Source organism: Scyliorhinus torazame, chromosome 5 (genome assembly GCF_047496885.1).
Source record: "Scyliorhinus torazame isolate Kashiwa2021f chromosome 5, sScyTor2.1, whole genome shotgun sequence".
Taxonomy (NCBI): Eukaryota; Metazoa; Chordata; class Chondrichthyes; order Carcharhiniformes; family Scyliorhinidae; genus Scyliorhinus; species Scyliorhinus torazame.
In genome coordinates this window covers 202,232,853-202,251,630 of record NC_092711.1, presented here as the reverse complement: position 1 = coordinate 202,251,630, position 18,778 = coordinate 202,232,853, and the positions used below count along the sequence as shown (strand labels likewise).

Sequence of the window (18,778 nt, the reverse complement as noted above, 5' to 3'; positions counted from 1 at the left end):
GCCATCAGCCTCTACCATGGCCAACGCGTAGGTGACCCACCCCTGTGCATGCACGGGGATGATGTCAGCAGCTGCTGACTCTCCCGCGCATGCGCGGACTTCCGTCGGCCGGCTGAATCCCTTCGGCCCCGGCTGGCGTGGCGCCAAAGGCATTCCACGCAGCCGGCGGGACCCCAACCACTCCGGGGCTGGTCTAGCCCCCAAAGGTGCGGAGGATTCCTTTGGGGCGCCCAACGCCGGAGTGGTTTACGCCACTCCGTCCCGACCGGGGCCCCCCGCCCCGCCGGGTAGGGGAGAATCCCGCCCCTGAGTTCAAATAATACTGCTCCGAGTTGCAGTCCGTGTTAATCAAACATATAATAATGCATCAGGACCCGAGTTCGATTCCTGGCTTGGGTCACTGTCTGTGCAGAGTCGGAACATCTCCCCATGTCTGCGTGGATTTCCTCCCACAATTCCAGAAAGATGTGCTTGTTGAGTGAATTGGACATTCTGAATTTTCCCTCAAGTGTATCTGAACAGGTGCCGGAGTGTGGTGACTTGGGGATTTTCACAGTAACTTCATTGCAGTGTTAATGTAAGCCTACTTGGACACTAATAAAGATTATGATGTTTCTGCATGAGTGTTTTTCCTGTGTTTAGACCACTTAATAATCTTTACTGGTGTCACAAGTCTCCGGCGCCTGTTTGGGTACACGAAGGGAGAATTCAGAATGTCCAATTCAACTCAACAGCACGTCTTTCGGGACTTGTGGGAAGAAAATGGAAGAAACCCTCACAGACACAGGGAGAACATGCGGACTCCGCACAGACAGTGACCCAAGCCGGGAATCAAACCTGGGACCCTGGCGCTATGAAGCAATAGTGCTACCCACTTGGCAGGCATTAAACAGAGACTTTTAAAGTCAAACAGGCTTGATAGATTGAGGCTGGTCATCCAGCACGGCTGTTAGATGTTTTTGCTCTGCTGATGTTAAAACCGAAATCTGACTATGAGGGTCAGTAAAACTATACAAAAGGCCAGAATCTTGAGTCATATACTTTGACCTATTAATGGTTAACTGCAGCTTGACAATTAATTCCTATGCTCCTGGCCAGAATTCCAATGTTCCTCCTTTGGAGAGGGAAAACTTGGTTATTCACATCTTTTCCAGTAACGGGTTTCGATCTTTCTTTGTTGTAAAAGTTCAGAGTGGGGAGCCAGTTTGTCTCCATTTGCTCAGCTTTCGTTGATTTCAATAGGTTTGTATCATGAGGTGTGAAATTCCAAAAGTTAAGAATATTATTATTTTGCTCTTGAAACTGCTGGGGTTAACTCCTACTCAGCGGGCTAACCCTATGATTAAGTGACTATTAGCAGCCATCTTTGAAGAGATAACAAATAGGTTAGACCAAGGCGAGCCAATGGTTGTTATCTATCTTGACTTCCAAAAGGCCTTTGATAAGGTGCCTCATGGGAGCCTGCTGAGTAAAATAAAGGCCCATGGTATTCGAGGCAAGGTACTAAATGGATTGACGATTGGCTGTCAGGCAGAAGGCAGAGAGTTGGGATAAAAGGTTCTTTTTCGGAATGGCAACCGGTGACGAGTGGTGTCCCGCAGGGTTCAGTGTTGGGGCCACAGCTGTTCTCTTTGTATATTAACGATCTAGATGACGGGACTGGGGGCATTCTGGCTAAGTTTGCCGATGATACAAAGATAGGTGGAGGGGCAGGTAGTATTGAGGAGGTGGGGAGGCTGCAGAAAGATTTAGACAGTTTAGGAGAGTGGTCCAAGAAATGGCTGATGAAATTCAACGTGGACAAATGCGAGGTCTTGCACTTTGGAAAAAAGAATAGAGGCATGGACTATTTTCGAAACGGTGAAAAAATTCATAATGCTGAAGTGCAAAGGGACTTGGGAGTCCTAGTCCAGGATTCTCTAAAGGTAAACCTGCAGGTTGAGTCCGTAATTAAGAAAGCAAATGCAATGTTGTCATTTATCTCAAGAGGCTTGGAATATAAAAGCAGGGATGTACTTCTGAAGCTTTATAAAGCACTAGTTAGGCCCCATTTAGAATACTGTGAGCAATTTTGGGCCCCACACCTCAGGAAGGACATACTGGCACTGGAGCGGGTCCAGCGGAGATTCACACGGATGATCCCAGGAATGGTAGGCCTCACATACGATGAACGTCTGAGGATCCTGGGATTATATTCATTGGAGTTTAGGAGGTTGAGGGGAGATCTAATAGAAACTTACACGATAATGAATGGCTTAGATAGGGTGGACGTAGGGAAGTTGTTTCTATTAGCAGGGGAGTCTAGGACCCGGGGGCACAGCCTTAGAATAAAAGGGAGTCACTTTAGAACAGAGATGAGCTCCTCTCGTTAATTACATCGTCTGTATCCCATTAAGATGTCCCATGTGTAGCTTAACAATAACTAAATACAATCCCTCAAATTATCGATACGCCACGGAATTTCCTGTGATCAAAACATTGTTCCATTAGCCATCTCTCTGTAAACAATAAAATGATTAATATCATTAATTACCTCATTTTTTATGACACTGATGTACCATCAATTCACTACAAGATGATGAGAACGAGTGAACATAGGCTTTATTATCCAAGAACTTGCCTCCTGTGACTGCTGTAACAATCAGCGCCGCCCGCAGGGGGAAGGTCTATATACCTCCCCGGGGGAGTGGAGCCAGAGGCGGAGCCCACCAGGGTTCCAGTACAATACATGGGAAGAGACCATATTACCATTCCCTGGCCATTGGCCACAGTACTATACAGACAACTTATATTATGGTGAATACATTCACCACATTCACCCACTGTTAAAAATGAAGTCCAGCGGGGGTGAAGTGGGGTCATCATACGTTCAGTCTGTCTGGAGGCCGGACTGTTCTTTTGAACCACCTCGGCTCTGGCGGTGCGGTGGGTACGGGCGTTGTAGTTGTTGACTCAGAGAGCATGTTGTCTGGAGCTTCGGTCCGGCGTGTCGGAGACGGTTGAGGGGAAGGGGTAGGCAAGGGGGTGGTGGGTGGCGGCAGTGTAGGCGTGGGACAGTACAGGAGCCTCTGGGGGGCGTAAGGGATTTGGTGGGGTGGCGGTAGGCGTTGGTTGGGGTGGGCGTTGACGTGGGAACCAGCGGGCGCCAGGTCCCGGAGGGAGACCGTATCTTGCCGTCTGTTTTGGTGCGCGACGTAGGCATATTGGGGATTGGCGTGCAGCAGCTGGACCCTCTTGACCAGGGGGTCGGTCTTATGGCTCCCCGTATGCTTCCGGAGAAGGACAGGTCCCAGAGTTGTCAGACAGAATGGAAGCGAGACCCCGGAGATGGACTTCCTAGGGAAGACAAACAAACGGTCGTGAGGGGTCTCGTTCGTGGCTGTGCAGAGGAGCGATCTAATGGAGTGGAGCGCGTCAGGGAGGACCTCCTGCCAGCGGCGAATCTGGAGACTTCTAGACCGAAGGGCAAGAAGAATGGCCTTCCATACCGTCGCATTTTCCCTCTCCATCCGCCCGTTTCCTTGTCGGGTTGTAGCTCATAGTCCTGCTCGAGGCGATGCCCTTACTGAGCAGGTACTGACGCAGCTCATCGCTCATGAAAGAGGTGCCCCTGTCACTGTGGGCATATGCAGGGAAACCGAACAGGGTAAAAATGCTGTGCAGGGCCTTTATAACAGTGGCCGAGGTCATGTCGGGACATGGGATAGCGAAGGGGAAGCGGGAGTACTCGTCAATGATGGTCAGGAAGTATATATTGCAGTTGGTGAAAGGGAGGGGCTGTTTGAAGTCGATACTGAGGTGCTCAAAGGGCCGGCGGGTCTTTACCAGGTGGGCCTTGTCTGGCCGGTAGAAGTGCGGTTTGCACTCCGCGCAGACTTGGCAATCCCCGGTCATGGCCCTGATCTCCTCGGTGGAGTAGGGCAGGTTGCGGGCCTTAATAAAGTGGATAAGCTGAGTGACCCCCGGGTGACAGAGGTCATTGGGGTCAGCCCGATGTCGATCACCTTGCGCACTGGCGCATGTGCCGCGGGACAGGGCATCTGAGGGCTCGTTGAGCTCCCCAGGACGATACTTGATGTCGTAATTGTGAGTGGAGAGTTCGATCCTCCACCTCAAGATTTTGTCGTTTTTAATTTTGCCCCGTTGTGTGTTGTCGAAAATAAAGGCTACCGACCGTTGGTCGGTGATAAGGGTGAACCTCCTACCGGCTAGGTAGTGTCTCCAGTGCTGCACAGCTTACACAATGGCTTGCGCTTCCTTCTCGACAGAAGAGTGTCAAATCTCGGAGGCGTGGAGGGTTCTAGAAAAGAAAGCTAGTGGCCTGCCCGCCTGGTTGAGGGTGGCGGCCAGGGCGACGTCTGACGCATCGCTCTCTACTTGGAAGGGGACGGACTCGTCCACCGCGTGCATCACGGCCTTAGTGATATCGGCCTTGATGCGGCTGAAGGCCGAGCGGGCCTCAGCCGTCAGGGAAATATACTGGTTCTGATAAGTGGGCGGGCTTTGTCTGCATAGTTGTGGACCCACTGGGCGTAATAGGAGAATAGCCCCAGGCAGCGGTTGAGGGCCTTGAGGCTGAGGGGAAGGGGAAGTTCCATGAGGGGGCCCCATGGACCCCGTTTTCCATGAAATAGCCGAGGATGGCTAGTCGGGTTGTGTGGAAAATGCACTTCTCCTTGTTATATGTGAGGTATCGGTGTCACAAGATGGTGGCCCCCAAGAGTCGCACGTGTCGGGCTGAGTTGAAGATGGCGGCCAAGATTGCCGCCCCCATCGGTCGCACATATCGGTTGGTGTTGAAGATGGCGGCCAATATGGCCGCCCCATGGGTCGCACGTGTCGGGCTGAGTTAAAGATGGCGTCCCCCATGAGCTGCACGAGGCAGATGACACGTCTGAAGGGGGCGGTGCCGGCAGGCACGCAGCCACATTGCGGGGTCTGTAGGCCTGTGAGTCCGTGGATCGGGACTGGTAAGATTTTGACTTCGGGGCTTTGGATCAGGCCAGACAGACTCTGGCAAAATGTCCCTTTTTGCCGCAGTCGCTGCATGTCGCGGTGCGGGCTGGGTCGGGATGTTGGCCCTGACCACAGAAGCAGGAAGATGGTCCCCCGGGCTGAACGGGCAGCTGCGCGGCACAGGCCTGGGACGTAGTCGGGTCTGGTGAAGGCCGCGTCTGTGGTGCCCATGAGGGGTTCGCTGGGTCTGCCAGGAACGCGCTGAGGCTCTGGTAGGCCACCAAATTAGGCCACCTTCTTAATTTACTTTGTTTAGATTTAGGATTCTAGTTTCAGATCAGACTTCTTCACTTTCCATAGAATCCCCACAGTGCAGAAAGTAATTTCGCCCATTACGTCTGCACTGACTCTGGGAGCACCCCGGTCAGACCCACTTCCACATACTATCCCCGTAACCCACCTAACCTGCACCTGTTTGGGCACTAAGGGGTAATTTTAACATGGTCAATCCAGCTCACCTACACACTGTGGGAGGAAACCGGAGCACCTGGAGGAAACCAACACAGACATTGGGTGAATGTGCAAACTTCACATAGACAGTCACCCAAGGCCAGAATTGAACTTGTGTCCCTAGCACTGGGAGGCAGTAGTGCTAACCACTGTGCCAAGGTGCTACCCAGACAAATGAAGAATTCTCTCCATGGTATGGTCACTATTTCCTAAAAGAGGCAACACAACAAAATTATTAATTAATCCCTTCTTAATGCATGATCACAAATCTAGGATAGCCTGTTCCCAAGTTGGTTCCTCAACCTCCTGGTCTAAAAAAATCATTTCTTACACGTCTGCCACAGTATTGTTGCATATTTGGTTTTGCTCAGTCACCCATGATTATTGTAGCACCTTTGTTACATGCATTTTGAATTTCCTGTTTAATGCCATCCCCTACATTCCCACTATTTTGAGGCCTGTAGACAATTCCCACTCATGTTTGCTGCCGCTTGTTGCTTCTTAGCTTCAGCCAGTCCGATTCTACATTGAGATTTTCAGAGCCACTATCCTCTCTCACTATTGTACTGATTTTATCCTTAATTAACACCACTTCACTTCCTTTCCCCTTTTGTCTATCCTTCCTAAATAATAAATACCCTGAGATATTCAGTCCACAGTCTTGGTCACTGTGGTGATATGTCTGTGAATAGTATTGTACATAGGTAGCAAAGCGACCTCCATCCAGCTGGTGGTGTCAGACCTTGGTCACGTGGCACGGGACACTTGCAAGTTGGTGATAGGACTTACAACAGGACAGTCACTCCTGGAGTAGCTCCTAAGGAATTCAAATAACTTTGTCTGTATGTAATTCTGGTTAGTTATCCTTCCACGTGTTTGACAATAAATCATCATGTTAGTTGAACACATATATGTTCTGTGTGTATCCTTGTTAACAGCAGCACCACAGAGCACAACAGTCACCTGCAGTGGTGATAGTTGAACTGCGACTTAAACCAGATTAATTGTAAAAGCACATTTTCCATTTCCACTCAGCCTGCACTCTTGTCCACATGTGGTGCTACTTCCCACAAATATTGAGGGAGAAAAACAAGAATCTTCACATCCCATTCCTTCCCTCACAGTCTGACTTAGTGAAGATGGAAAAAGTTCCGTTAGGGATTTTCTAGCTTCTTACTCCTGTTCACAGCCTGATTAAGGATGGTTCATCACATCAGTCTTGTACTTTATCTGATGGTAAATAAAGTGCTGCCACTCACACTCTCTCTACTTGCCTCTCAAAGGAGAAAACCCAACACAACCAAAGACAAAGAAGTGACGTCGGGGGAGGAGCCACAAGCCTCTGCCCTCTCCCCCTTTCTGAGGACGAAGCACTGGAATTGCTGGGCAGTCACACGACGAAAGCAGCGAGAGACAGAGAAGCAGGATGGGAGGAGCAAGCTCCAGGTTGGTCAAGAAACGCCTCATATTGGGTCTCTTCAGTTCCTCTGTTACAGCACAATACACTGCAATACACAAGAAAATAAACTGTGGGATTCTCCGCCAGTAACACACCCACATCCGAATGTTTCCCAACAGCATGGGATGGCCCACAATCAGAAATCCCATTTGCCGGCCATGGGAACGGACAATCCCGCTGCTCGCAGGGGTGCGCTGTGCCAGCTGGCGGGACAGAGAATCCCACCCAAGAGCTAGGAGCAGGACGAGGCAATTCAGTCCCTCAAGCCCATTCTGCCATTTCAATACAATCATGTTGATCTCCTCCCAGTAGCAACTCCACTTTCCTGCCCGTTCTCCATATAACCCTTTAACCCATTACTAACTAAAAAGCTGTCTATCTCCTCCTTAAATGTTCTCATTGTCCCAGCCTACACCACACTCTGTGGTAGTGAATTCCATAGGTTCATGACCCTTTGAGAGAAGTAATTTCTCCTCATCTCTGTTTTAAATCTGCTACCATTTATCCTAAAACTATGACCTCACATTCCAAATTGCCCCACAAGAGGTAGCATCTACACTACATCAACTTTGCCAATACCCTTTATCATCTTGTATACCTCAAATAGTCCTCCACTCATTATTGCAAACTTGAGAGAGTGTAGGCCTAAACTGCTCAATCTCTCTTCACAAGACAAGCCCCTCATCTCTGGAATCAATCCAGTGAACCTCCTCTGAACTGCCTCTAATGCTACTGTTGAATCCATGGTGGGCAGAACGCATACCTGGAAGTAGAAAGTACAGAACAAGGTTTATTTCAGTACATTTACAATACTCCTCTAAGCGTCTCCTTCCCCAACCTGCATTAGACAGGGGTTTTTATTCAACTGGGGTTGTCCTTGTAAAGGGGAAACCCCGCCCCTTAAAGGACTGCCTGTCTTAAAGGGGAAGTTCATATTCCGGGGAGGTCACAGGAAATTGTATAGTCCTGATCCCGGGACCTCTATTGCGATTATACCAGCTACTATAACCCTTCTGAAATAAGGGGACCAAACCTGTGCAACTTACTCCAGGAGCATGTGGTATTATCATAATTGTCAGCATTGCAAGGGTTAATGTAGTACCATTAATAGCCACTAGTGGGAGCTGCAGTTATCACTATATAAAGCAATGATGCTAGATCTTGGGGGAGGAGTGTATGTAGGAGATAGCTAGTGAAGGTCATAAGAGCAGTTAGTGTGAGAAGGTTAGATTCGAGTTTCTACCAGTGAGTGAGATTAGCAGTAGGTGAGTGTATTTAGATCATTAGAGTGTTATTGATCAATTCTGTATTCTAAAAGGACTAAGTGTCGAAACCCAGTTTACTAGTGTAAATAAAATCATGGCTTTGTTTGAGTAAAAGCAATTCTGTGGTCTTTCTGGAACACTACATCAGACATCCTAAGTAAGCAACACAAAGAACACCACAGTGCAGTCTTACCAATGCCTTGTACAGCTGCAGCAACACTTCCCGACTTTGATATTCTATCCCATTATATATAAAGGCCAAAATTCCATTTGCCTTCCTTTTTACCTGTTGTACCTACATACTGTTTTCTGCAATTCATTCACGAGGACACCCAGATCCCTCTACACTGAAGCACTCTGAATTTTCTCTCCATTTAGATAATAAGTTGTCTTTCCTTTTTTCTGACCAAAATGAATAACCTCACACTTATCTACATTAAACTCTATCTGCCAAATTTTGGCACACTACCCTCTCCATATCCATTTGTAAATTTCTTATTTCGTCACTGCAACTTACCGTCCCACCTGTTTTAGTACAAATGTGGCGATAGTACCTACATGCAAGTCATTAATATATATTGTAAATAGTGAGGTCCACGGACAAAACCCTGCGGCACTCCACTAGTTACATCTTGCCAACCAGAAAAAAACTCATTTATACCGACTCTCTGCCTTCTGTCGGTTAGTCAGTCTTCTATTCATTATCCAATGTCATCACTTGTAATGATGTGGAGATGCTGGCGTTGGACTGAGGTGAGCACAGTAAGAAGTCTTACAACACCAGGTTAAAGTCCAACAGGTTTGTTTCGATATTACTAGCTTTCGGAGCGCTGCTCCTTCCTCAGGTGAATGAAGAGGTATGTTCCAGAGACATATATATAGACAAATTCAAAGATGCCAGACAATGCTTGGAATGCGAGCATTAGCAGGTGATTAAATCTTTACAGATCCAGAGATGGGGTAACCCCAGGTTAAAGAGGTGTGAATTGTGTCAAGCCTGGACAGTTGGTAGGATTTTGCAGGCCAGATAGTGGGGGATGAATGTAATGCGACATGAATCCCAGGTCCCGGTTGAGGCCGCACTCATGTGTGCGGAACTTGGCTATAAGTTTCTGCTCGGTGATTCTGCGTTGTCGCGCGTCCTGAAGACCGCCTTGGAGAACACTTACCCGGAGGAAGAACTTGGACGGGGGATAAGGGAGTCACTATTCTCTTGAGGAAAAGGAAATGTTCCTCCTGAGCTGTGTTAACTCAGTGCCCAGATCTAAGCTGTCCATCAATTAAAGGAGTGCCTGTTATCTTCAATCAGAGACTAGGTAACTGGTCATTCATCTAATTGCTGTTGAGGAACCTTACTGTGTACAAATTATCTTCATAATCAGCTACAAAACCAGTCATTATGCTTCACCAGTATTTTATTAGATGTGAAGTGTGTGGGGATGTCCTGAGAATGTGACAATGTGCTGCACAAATACAAGTTATTTTAGTAAAATAACACCATGTAAAATGTTTTCTTTCAGAGATCAGTCTTTGAAATCTTCACTCTTCAATGAGGAAGAGCGAAAAAAGCTGAAGTCTGATTATGAAAGAGGTGGTGTGGAACAATTTGTAAGATTGATACAGAACAATGGCCTACATGTAACTCCAGACCCACACAGCAATGTGAGATGATGGGTGAAACCTTGTTGTATGAGGAGCAGGGGAGGATGAGGGCCTCCCTGGTCCTCCAGGCATGCCAGGCTCTCGCCGCCGCATGTCCTCCAGTTGCTTCTGCAGGACCTCCCCAGGCGCGTCCCCCTGCCCTTCTGGTCCAGCTCCTTCTCATCCTCCTCAGACCAGGCCGCATGTTTGTCCTCCTCCACCTCCAGCACGTTGCGTCACTGCTGTGCCAGGTTGTGGAGGGCACAGCAAACCAACACAAAGCGAGAGACCCTCGGTGGGGCATAGCAGTCTGATGCACCGCTCAATGACATCACACGTGACCACATGGGCTTTGTTATATCGGTTCTCTGCATCGGTCTCCACACTCGTACTGGTGTTATTAGCCAGGGCCTCAGTTGGTACCCCTTATCGCACAGGAGCCAACACGTCATCCTGGGTGTTCCATGAAGATGCGGGGATCTCCGACTGCCGCAGTATGTAGCTGTCGTGCACACTCCCTGGGAAGCGTGCACACGTGCATGATTTTGAGGTGATGGTTATACACAAGTTGAACATTCAGAGAGTGGAACTCCTTCCTGTTGATGAAGGGTGCACTCGGTCTGATCGATGCACGTAAGGTGACATAGGTGCCATATATTACCCCCTGGACCTGGGGCATCCAGGCAATGGCGGAGAATTTTGCTGCCCCGTCATCTTGATGGGCTAGGTGCAGGTCAAAGTGTATATAGTCAGCTGCCCTGGCTAACAGGGCATCTGTGACTTCATGCATGCACTTGTGGGCTGTAGGTTGGGATCTGCCATCTCTCAGAGTGTCATCTAACGAGTCGGTTGTGCTGGGGGACCCCACCCTGCACTCACACATCAAACCACAGCAGCGGCCCCAGGCACCAGACCCCAGACCCCTGCCAGGAACAGCGCATGGACCTGGCTCAGATTCCCTCCCCGATCCACACACCCACCCTCTGGTCACAGGGATATCACCAGTGCTGCGGCCCAGCTGTTGGGTGTTTGATTGCTGGCTGCTGCCTCTGCGGTATTGACGCTTCCGGTGTTCAGGCAAAGTGTCCAGGTCTCACAGTCTGATCGGAATGCCAGGCAGTAACACTCGCCTGCGACATGGCACATCTACGCATGGGAATCCACTTGAGAGCTGTGCAGTGCTCATATAACTAGCAATGGCAATTCCTATTGGCAATAACCTTCAGCTGTGCAGCTGTTACAGGGATCCACCAGATTACCACGGATAGGGCTCCGGATACGATACAGATTCTGCCAATCGGAATGGGCTGGCTAGATCAGACACTGATCAGTGCCCGATGCAGTTCCCGATTCCAGCCTCACATGGATCTGTGCCTGGCGCAACGCAGCCGTTAGATCGCGCCAATTTAGTTGACATTTTGCAGTTTATTTAAGGACTGTATAACTGTGATGCGACCATCAATTCAATCGAGACGGGAGTAGAAGTAAACCGTGGCTTTAATCAACTTAGAACAGTGCCTGCCTGTGACTGTTCCAATACTGGGAACCGCCTACAGGTCGACTGCTTTTTATACCTCCCTTCAAGGGGAGGAGCCATGGGCGGAGCCCATACAGGCCCCAACATGTTCCCCATACAATGGCCCATAGGAGGAGCCCACAAGGGCAACAGCATAGCACAGATACAAATACAAGGGCAACAGCACAGACACAATTACAATGGTGGATTATTGGCATAATACATTCACCACAAACTGTTAATTGTAAAGCCACTTATTTGATATCGATATGATAAATTCTGTATTTAAATAAAAGTTTGTTTTAACAGAGGAGTGGCACGATAGCACAGTGGTTAGCACTGCTGCCTCACAGCGCAAGGGACTCGGGTTCGATTCCGACCTTGGCTGACTGTGTGGGGTTTGTACATTCTTCCCATGTTTGTGTGGGTTTCCTTCAGATGCTCTGGTTTCCTCTCACAATCCAAACATGTACTGGTTAGGTGGATTGGCTATGCTAAATTGCCCCGAGGTGGGGATAGGGTGGGGGATAGGGCCTAGGTAGGGTGCTCTTTCAGAGTGTCGGTGAAGACCCGATGGGCTGAATGGCCTCCTTCTGCACTGTAGGGATTCTATGATTCTATAAAAGATACCTATTGGTCAAAGTCTTCTGAGGTGAAGTAACATTTTCTCACATTTTGACAAATTGCAAATTGTTCGGGTCTCTTGTCCAGCAAATTGTGGTTTGGTCCCAAAGCCTAACACAAGGCTGAAGCATTTGTAACCATTTTCAGCCAGAGGTGTCAAGTGGATCGTCCTTCCTGGCCTCCCCGGAGTTCCCCAGCATCTCAGATTCCAGTTTTCACCCAATTTGTTATTAAAGAAGGAGCTGATGGAAGTGGATGCTGCTCTCCGGACTGGACTTCCAGAAGGCGTTTCTGCCGCACAGAATGTTAGTCCGCAAGGTGAGATCACATGGGATTCAGGGAAACTTACTAGCTTGGATTGAAGACTGGCTGACGAAGAGGAGGCAGAGAGTCGGGAAAATGGGTCTTTTTCTGGATGGCAAGATGTAACTAGTGGGGTGCCACAGGGTTCAGTCCTTGGGCTCCAGCTATTTACAACCTATATTAACGACTTGGATACAGGGATAGAAGGTTCAATAGCCAAATTCGCAGATGACACAAAAATAGGTGGGACAGTAATTTGCAATGAACAAAGAACAAAGAACAAAGAAATGTACAGCACAGGAACAGGCCCTTCGGCCCTCCAAGCCCGTGCCGACCATACTGCCCGACTAAACTACAATCTTCTACAATTTCTGGGTCCGTATCCTTCTATTCCCATCCTATTCATATATTTGTCAAGATGCCCCTTAAATGTCCCTATCGTCCCTGCTTCCACTACCTCCTCCGGTAGTGAGTTCCAGGCACCCACTACCCTCTGCGTAAAAAACTTGCCTCGTACATCTACTCTAAACTTTGCCCCTCTCACCTTAAACCTATGCCCCCTAGTAATTGACCCCTCTACCCTGGGGAAAAGCCTCTGACTATCCACTCTGTCTATGCCCCTCATAATTTTGTATACCTCTATCAGGTCGCCCCTCAACCTCCTTCGTTCCAGTGAGAACAAACCGAGTTTATTCAATCGCTCCTCATAGCTTATGCCCTCCATACCAGGCAACATTCTGGTAAATCTCTTCTGCACCCTCTCTAAAGCCTCCACATCCTTCTGGTAGTGTGGCGACCAGAATTGAACACTATACTCCAAGTGTGGCCTAACTAAGGTTCTATACAGCTGCAACATGACTTGCCAATTCTTATACTCAATGCCCCGGCCAATGAAGGCAAGCATGCCGTATGCCTTCTTGACTACCTTCTCCACCTGTGTTGCCCCTTTCAATGACCTGTGGACCTGTACTCCTAGATCTCTTTGACTTTCAATACTCTTGAGGGTTCTACCATTCACTGTATATTCCCTACCTGCATTAGCCCTTCCAAAATGCATTACCTCACATTTGTCCGGATTAAACTCCATCTGCCATCTCTCCGCCCAAGTCTCCAGACAATCTAAATCCTGCTGTATCCTCAGACAGTCCTCATCGCTATCCGCAATTCCACCAACCTTTGTGTCGTCTGCAAACTTACTAATCAGACCAGTTACATTTTCCTCCAAATCATTTATATATACTACAAAGAGCAAAGGTCCCAGCACTGATCCCTGTGGAACACCACTGGTCACAGCCCTCCAATTAGAAAAGCATCCCTCCATTGCTACCCTCTGCCTTCTATGGCCTAGCCAGTTCTGTATCCACCTTGCCAGTTCACCCCTGATCCCGTGTGACTTCACCTTTTGTACTAGTCTACCATGAGGGACCTTGTCAAAGGCCTTACTGAAGTCCATATAGACAACATCTACTGCCCTACCTGCATCAATCATCTTAGTGACCTCCTCGAAAAACTCTATCAAGTTAGTGAGACACGAACTCCCCTTCACAAAACTGTGCTGCCTCTCACTAATACGTCCATTTGCTTCCAAATGGGAGTAGATCCTGTCTCGAAGAATTCTCTGCAGTAATTTCCCTACCACTGAAGTAAGGCTCACCGGCCTGTAGTTCCCGGGATTATCCTTGCTACCCTTCTTAAACAGAGGAACAACATTGGCTATTCTCCAGTCCTCCGGGACATCCCCTGAAGACAGCGAGGATCCAAAGATTTCTGTCAAGGCCTCAGCAATTTCCTCTCCAGCCTCCTTCAGTATTCTGGGGTAGATCCCATCAGGCCCTGGGGACTTATCTACCTTAATATTTTTTAAGACACCCAACACCTCGTCTTTTTGGATCACAATGTGACCCAGGCTATCTACACCCCCTTCTCTCGACTCAACATCTACCAATTCCTTCTCTTTGGTGAATACTGATGCAAAGTATTCATTTAGTACCTCGCCCATTTCCTCTGGCTCCACACATAGATTCCCTTGCCTATCCTTCAGTGGGCCAACCCTTTCCCTGGCTACCCTCTTGCTTTTTATGTACGTGTAAAAAGCCTTGGGATTTTCCTTAACCCTATTTGCCAATGACTTTTCATGACCCCTTCTAGCCCTCCTGACTCCTTGCTTAAGTTCCTTCCTACTTTCCTTATATGCCACACAGGCTTCGTCTGTTCCCAGCCTTTTAGCCCTGACAAATGCCTCCTTTTTCTTTTTGACGAGGCCTACAATATCACTCGTCATCCAAGGTTCCCGAAAATTGCCGTATTTATCTTTCTTCCTCACAGGAACATGCCTGTCCTGTATTCCTTTCAACTGACACTTGAAAGCCTCCCGCATGTCAGATGTTGATTTGCCCTCAAACATCCGCCCCCAATCTATGTTCTTCAGTTCCCGCGTAATATTGTTATAATTAGCCTTCCCCCAATTTAGCACATTCATCCTCGGACCACTCTTATCCTTGTCCACCAGTACTTTAAAACTTACTGAATTGTGGTCACTGTTACCGAAATGCTCCCCTACTGAAACATCTACCACCTGGCCGGGCTCATTCCCCAATACCAGGTCCAGTACCGCCCCTTCCCTAGTTGGACTGTTTACATATTGTTTTAAGAAGCCCTCCTGGATGCTCCTTACAAACTCCGCCCCGTCTATGCCCCTGGCACTAAGTGAGTCCCAGTCAATATTGGGGAAGTTGAAGTCTCCCATCACCACAACCCTGTTGTTTTTACTCTTTTCCTAAATCTGTCTACCTATCTGCTCCTCTATCTCCCGCTGGCTGTTGGGAGGCCTGTAGTATACCCCCAACATTGTGACTGCACCCTTCTTATTCCTGATCTCTACCCATATAGCCTCACTGCCCTCTGAGGTGTCCTCTCGCAGTATAGCTGTGATATTCTCCCGAACAAGTAACGCAACTCCGCCTCCCCTTTTACATCCCCCTCTATCCCGCCTGAAACATCTAAATCCTGGAACGTTTAGCTGCCAATCCTGCCCTTCCCTCAACCAGGTCTCTGTAATGGCAACAACAACATAGTTCCAAGTAGTAATCCAAGCTCTAAGTTCATCTGCCTTACCCGTAATGCTCCTTGCATTAAAACATATGCACTTCAGGCCACCAGACCCGCTGTGTTCAGCAACTTCTCCCCGTCTGCTCTGCCTCAGAGCCACCCTGTCCCTATTCCCTAGTTCTCCCTCAATGCTCTCACCTTCTGACCTATTGCTCCCGTGCCCACCCCCCTGCCATACTAGTTTAAACCCTCCCGTGTGACACTAGCAAACCTCGCGGCCAGGATATTTATGCCTCTCCGGTTTAGATGCAACCCGTCCATCTTATACAGGTCACACCTGCCCCGGAAGAGCTCCCAGTGGTCCAGATAACAGAAACCCTCCCTCCTACACCAGCTGTTTAGCCACGTGTTTGTCTGCTCTATCTTCCTATTTCTAGCCTCACTGGCACGTGGCACAGGGAGTAATCCCGAGATTACAACCCTCGAGGTCCTGTCTTTTAACTTTCTGCCTAGCTCCCTGAACTCCTGCTGCAGGACCTCATGCCCCTTCCTGCCTATGTCGTTAGTACCAATATGTCCAACGACCTCTGCCTGTTTGCCCTCCCCCTTCAGGATTCCCTCTACCCGTTCGGAGACATCCTGGACCCTGGCACCAGGGAGCAACATACCATCCTGGAGTCTCTTTCACGTCCACAGAAGCGCCTATCTGTGCCCCTGACTATAGAGTCCCCTATTACTATTACTCTTCTGCGCTTTGACCCTCCCTTCTGAACATCAGAGCCAGCCGTGGTGCCACTGCTCTGGCTGCTGCTGTTTTCCCCTGATAGGCTATCCCCCCCGACAGTATCCAAAGGGGTATATCTGTTCGAGAGGGGGACAACCACAGGGGATTCCTGCACTGACTGCCTGCCCTTTCTGGTGGTCACCCATTTCTCTGCCTGCACCTTGGGTGTGACCACATTTACATAACTGCGATCTATGACGCTTTCCGCCACCTGCATGCTCCTAAGTGCATCCAATTGCTGCTCCAACCGAACCATGCGGTCTGTGAGGAGCTGCAGTTGGGTGCACTTTCTGCAGATGAAGCCATCCGGGACGCTGGAAGCCTCCCGGACCTGCCACATCTCACAGTCAGAGCACAGCACCCCTCTAACTGACATTGCGTCAATTAATTAAAATTAAAATGTGTCTTTTTTTTAAATACTTTTTTTAAAATTGCAAAGTTACTGTCAACTATCTGTTTCCTCGCACTAGATTTCTAATAGAAATGCGATAGCTAACTATAATACTCTCCGATCTCTGGCTTAGATATCCTCTAAATTATAATTAAGTTATTATGTTTAATTAGTTCCCAAATACTCAAATTTTTTTTTAAAATTTAGGTTAGAATCCCAACCAGCCACTCAGGTCACAGCTTTTCTGTGATGTCACTTCAGTTTCCCCCCGACACACACAATTTGAAAAAAGGTATAAAAGTAAAAATCACTTACTTACCTTCTTACCTTCTGAGTGTCTGAGATGTTCTCAGGTTCTCTCGCTGACAGAGACTGCTCCTCCACCTCCGATCCTTGACCTGCACAATGCTAATAATATAATAATATAATATGGCACTTACCTTACACCAATGGGTCTTATTATTAGGTTAGAGGAGGAGGGCGGGTGGGAGACACTACACATGTAGTGTCTCGGGTTTCCTCTCCACCAGAATTTATTGGTTGGGGGGGGGGCACTTGCCAGAGGTCGAACTTCCGGTTCCCGCCTTATATAAAAACAAATAAAACAGAAAAGAAGAACAGACACGGGACCAGGCAAGGCTTTTTAAATTCACTACTCACCTCCAAGAAGGCCCCTGCGCACCGCTGCCGCCGACATCCAAAGGGCTGCTCCTGTAAAGGTAAGAGCTTTTAAACTCACTACTCACCTCCCAGAAGGCCCCTGCGCACCGCTGCCGCCGAAATCCAAAGGGCTGCTCCTGTAAAGGTAAGGTTTTTAAACTCACTACTCACCTCCCAGAAGGCCCCTGCGCACCGCTGCCGCCGAAATCCAAAGGGCTGCTCCTGTAAAGATAAGGTTTTTAAATTCACTACTCACCTCCCAGAAGGCCCCTGCGCACCGCTGCCGCCAAAATCCAAAGGGCTGCTCCTGTAAAGGTAAGGTTTTTAAATTCACTACTCACCTCCAAGAAGGCCCCTGCGCACCGCTGCCGCCGAAATCCAAAGGGCTGCTCCTGTAAAGGTAAGAGCTTTTAAACTCACTACTCACCTCCCAGAAGGCCCCTGCGCACCGCTGCCGCCGAAATCCAAAAGGCTGCTCCTGTAAAGGTAAGAGCTTTTAAACTCACTACTCACCTCCCAGAAGGCCCCTGCGCACCGCTGCCGCCGAAATCCAAAAGGCATGAGGAAATAAGGGTTGGATTCTCCACAGCTCCGTGCCGAAATCGTGAAATGCGATCAGCCGGATATGAGGCTCTGATGCCGAAATCGGGCCTGACGCTGGTTTGGCGGCGATTACTGATTCTCCGGACCCCCCAACACAACGTAATCGCGGCACGCGCCGTGCGGCCAGAGAATCGCATTGGGTGCCCCGACGACCGTTTTCCCGGGCCTGAGCGATTCTGCAGCCCGGAGGGGCCGAAGTCCTGACGGCGTGGTTTTAAGCACCGATAAAAAATTGTGAAGCTGACGTGCTTGCTGATTCGACGGCGGGAGGAGGTAAGAGTTGGCGTGGGAGAACTGTGGGCTCCAGAACGGACACCGGCCTTGCATTCTGCGGGAGGGGGGAAGGCCCTGCCAGGGTGGAGGAGGGAAGGGAATGGGGGGGTAACAGGCCGAGCAGTCGGGGAGCCCCCAACAGGACATGCGGTGCCCATGCCCCGAGCACCATTACGGCGGCCATCTTGTTGGCCACCCGCCCGGCCCCTGGGTGAATGCAGGGCTAACGGGTGGGTGCCATCCCCCTCCCTGGCCACCTCATTCAACCGGCGACTCCCACCGGGGGACCACCCAGGGCCTCACCAACTGTAGCCCCCAGTGCGGGCAGTGAAATCTGGCAGTGGGGACGGGAGGCACCGACGGGGAATGGGTGGGGGACATGCGTGGCCAGGGCGCGTGGTGCCAATCGGGGCCACCATATAGCCCATAGCACTTGGCTGTGCATGGGTGTATGCATCATGGTAACATCACCCCCTGCAGATCATAATGTTTGGGCACCACCCAGCGATGCTGGCTGCCGTGGCGGGGGCCGCTGCCCTGCATGCAGCTCAGTGGCAGTGTGACCGCATGCAGCTCAGAGAGGCGGCGGAGGCCGCAGCAGAAGAGCGGGCTGCAGAGAGGCAGGTGCCAGCCGCTCAGGCTGGAGGGCCGCCTGCCCGACAGGCCGAGGAGGAATGGGATGAGGGGGAGGAGGAGGAGGAACAAGGTGACGAGGAGGAGGAGGAGGTGGTGGTGGTGCCAAGTA

The 18,778-nt window shown here is 49.5% G+C and overlaps 1 protein-coding gene across 2 annotated transcripts in view; it reads left to right on the top strand.

Moving 5' to 3' along the window:
• The window catches only part of LOC140420889 (interferon-inducible GTPase 5-like), a 54,814-nt gene that overhangs the window by 23,811 nt on the left and 12,225 nt on the right, over positions 1-18,778 (top strand). For both annotated transcript variants that reach the window (XM_072505007.1, XM_072505006.1), the window contains one exon: positions 6,750-6,912. In XM_072505007.1, coding sequence (XP_072361108.1) covers positions 6,893-6,912 — 20 coding nt within the window. In that variant the 5' untranslated portion in view covers positions 6,750-6,892. The remainder of the gene's footprint in view (positions 1-6,749; positions 6,913-18,778) is intronic.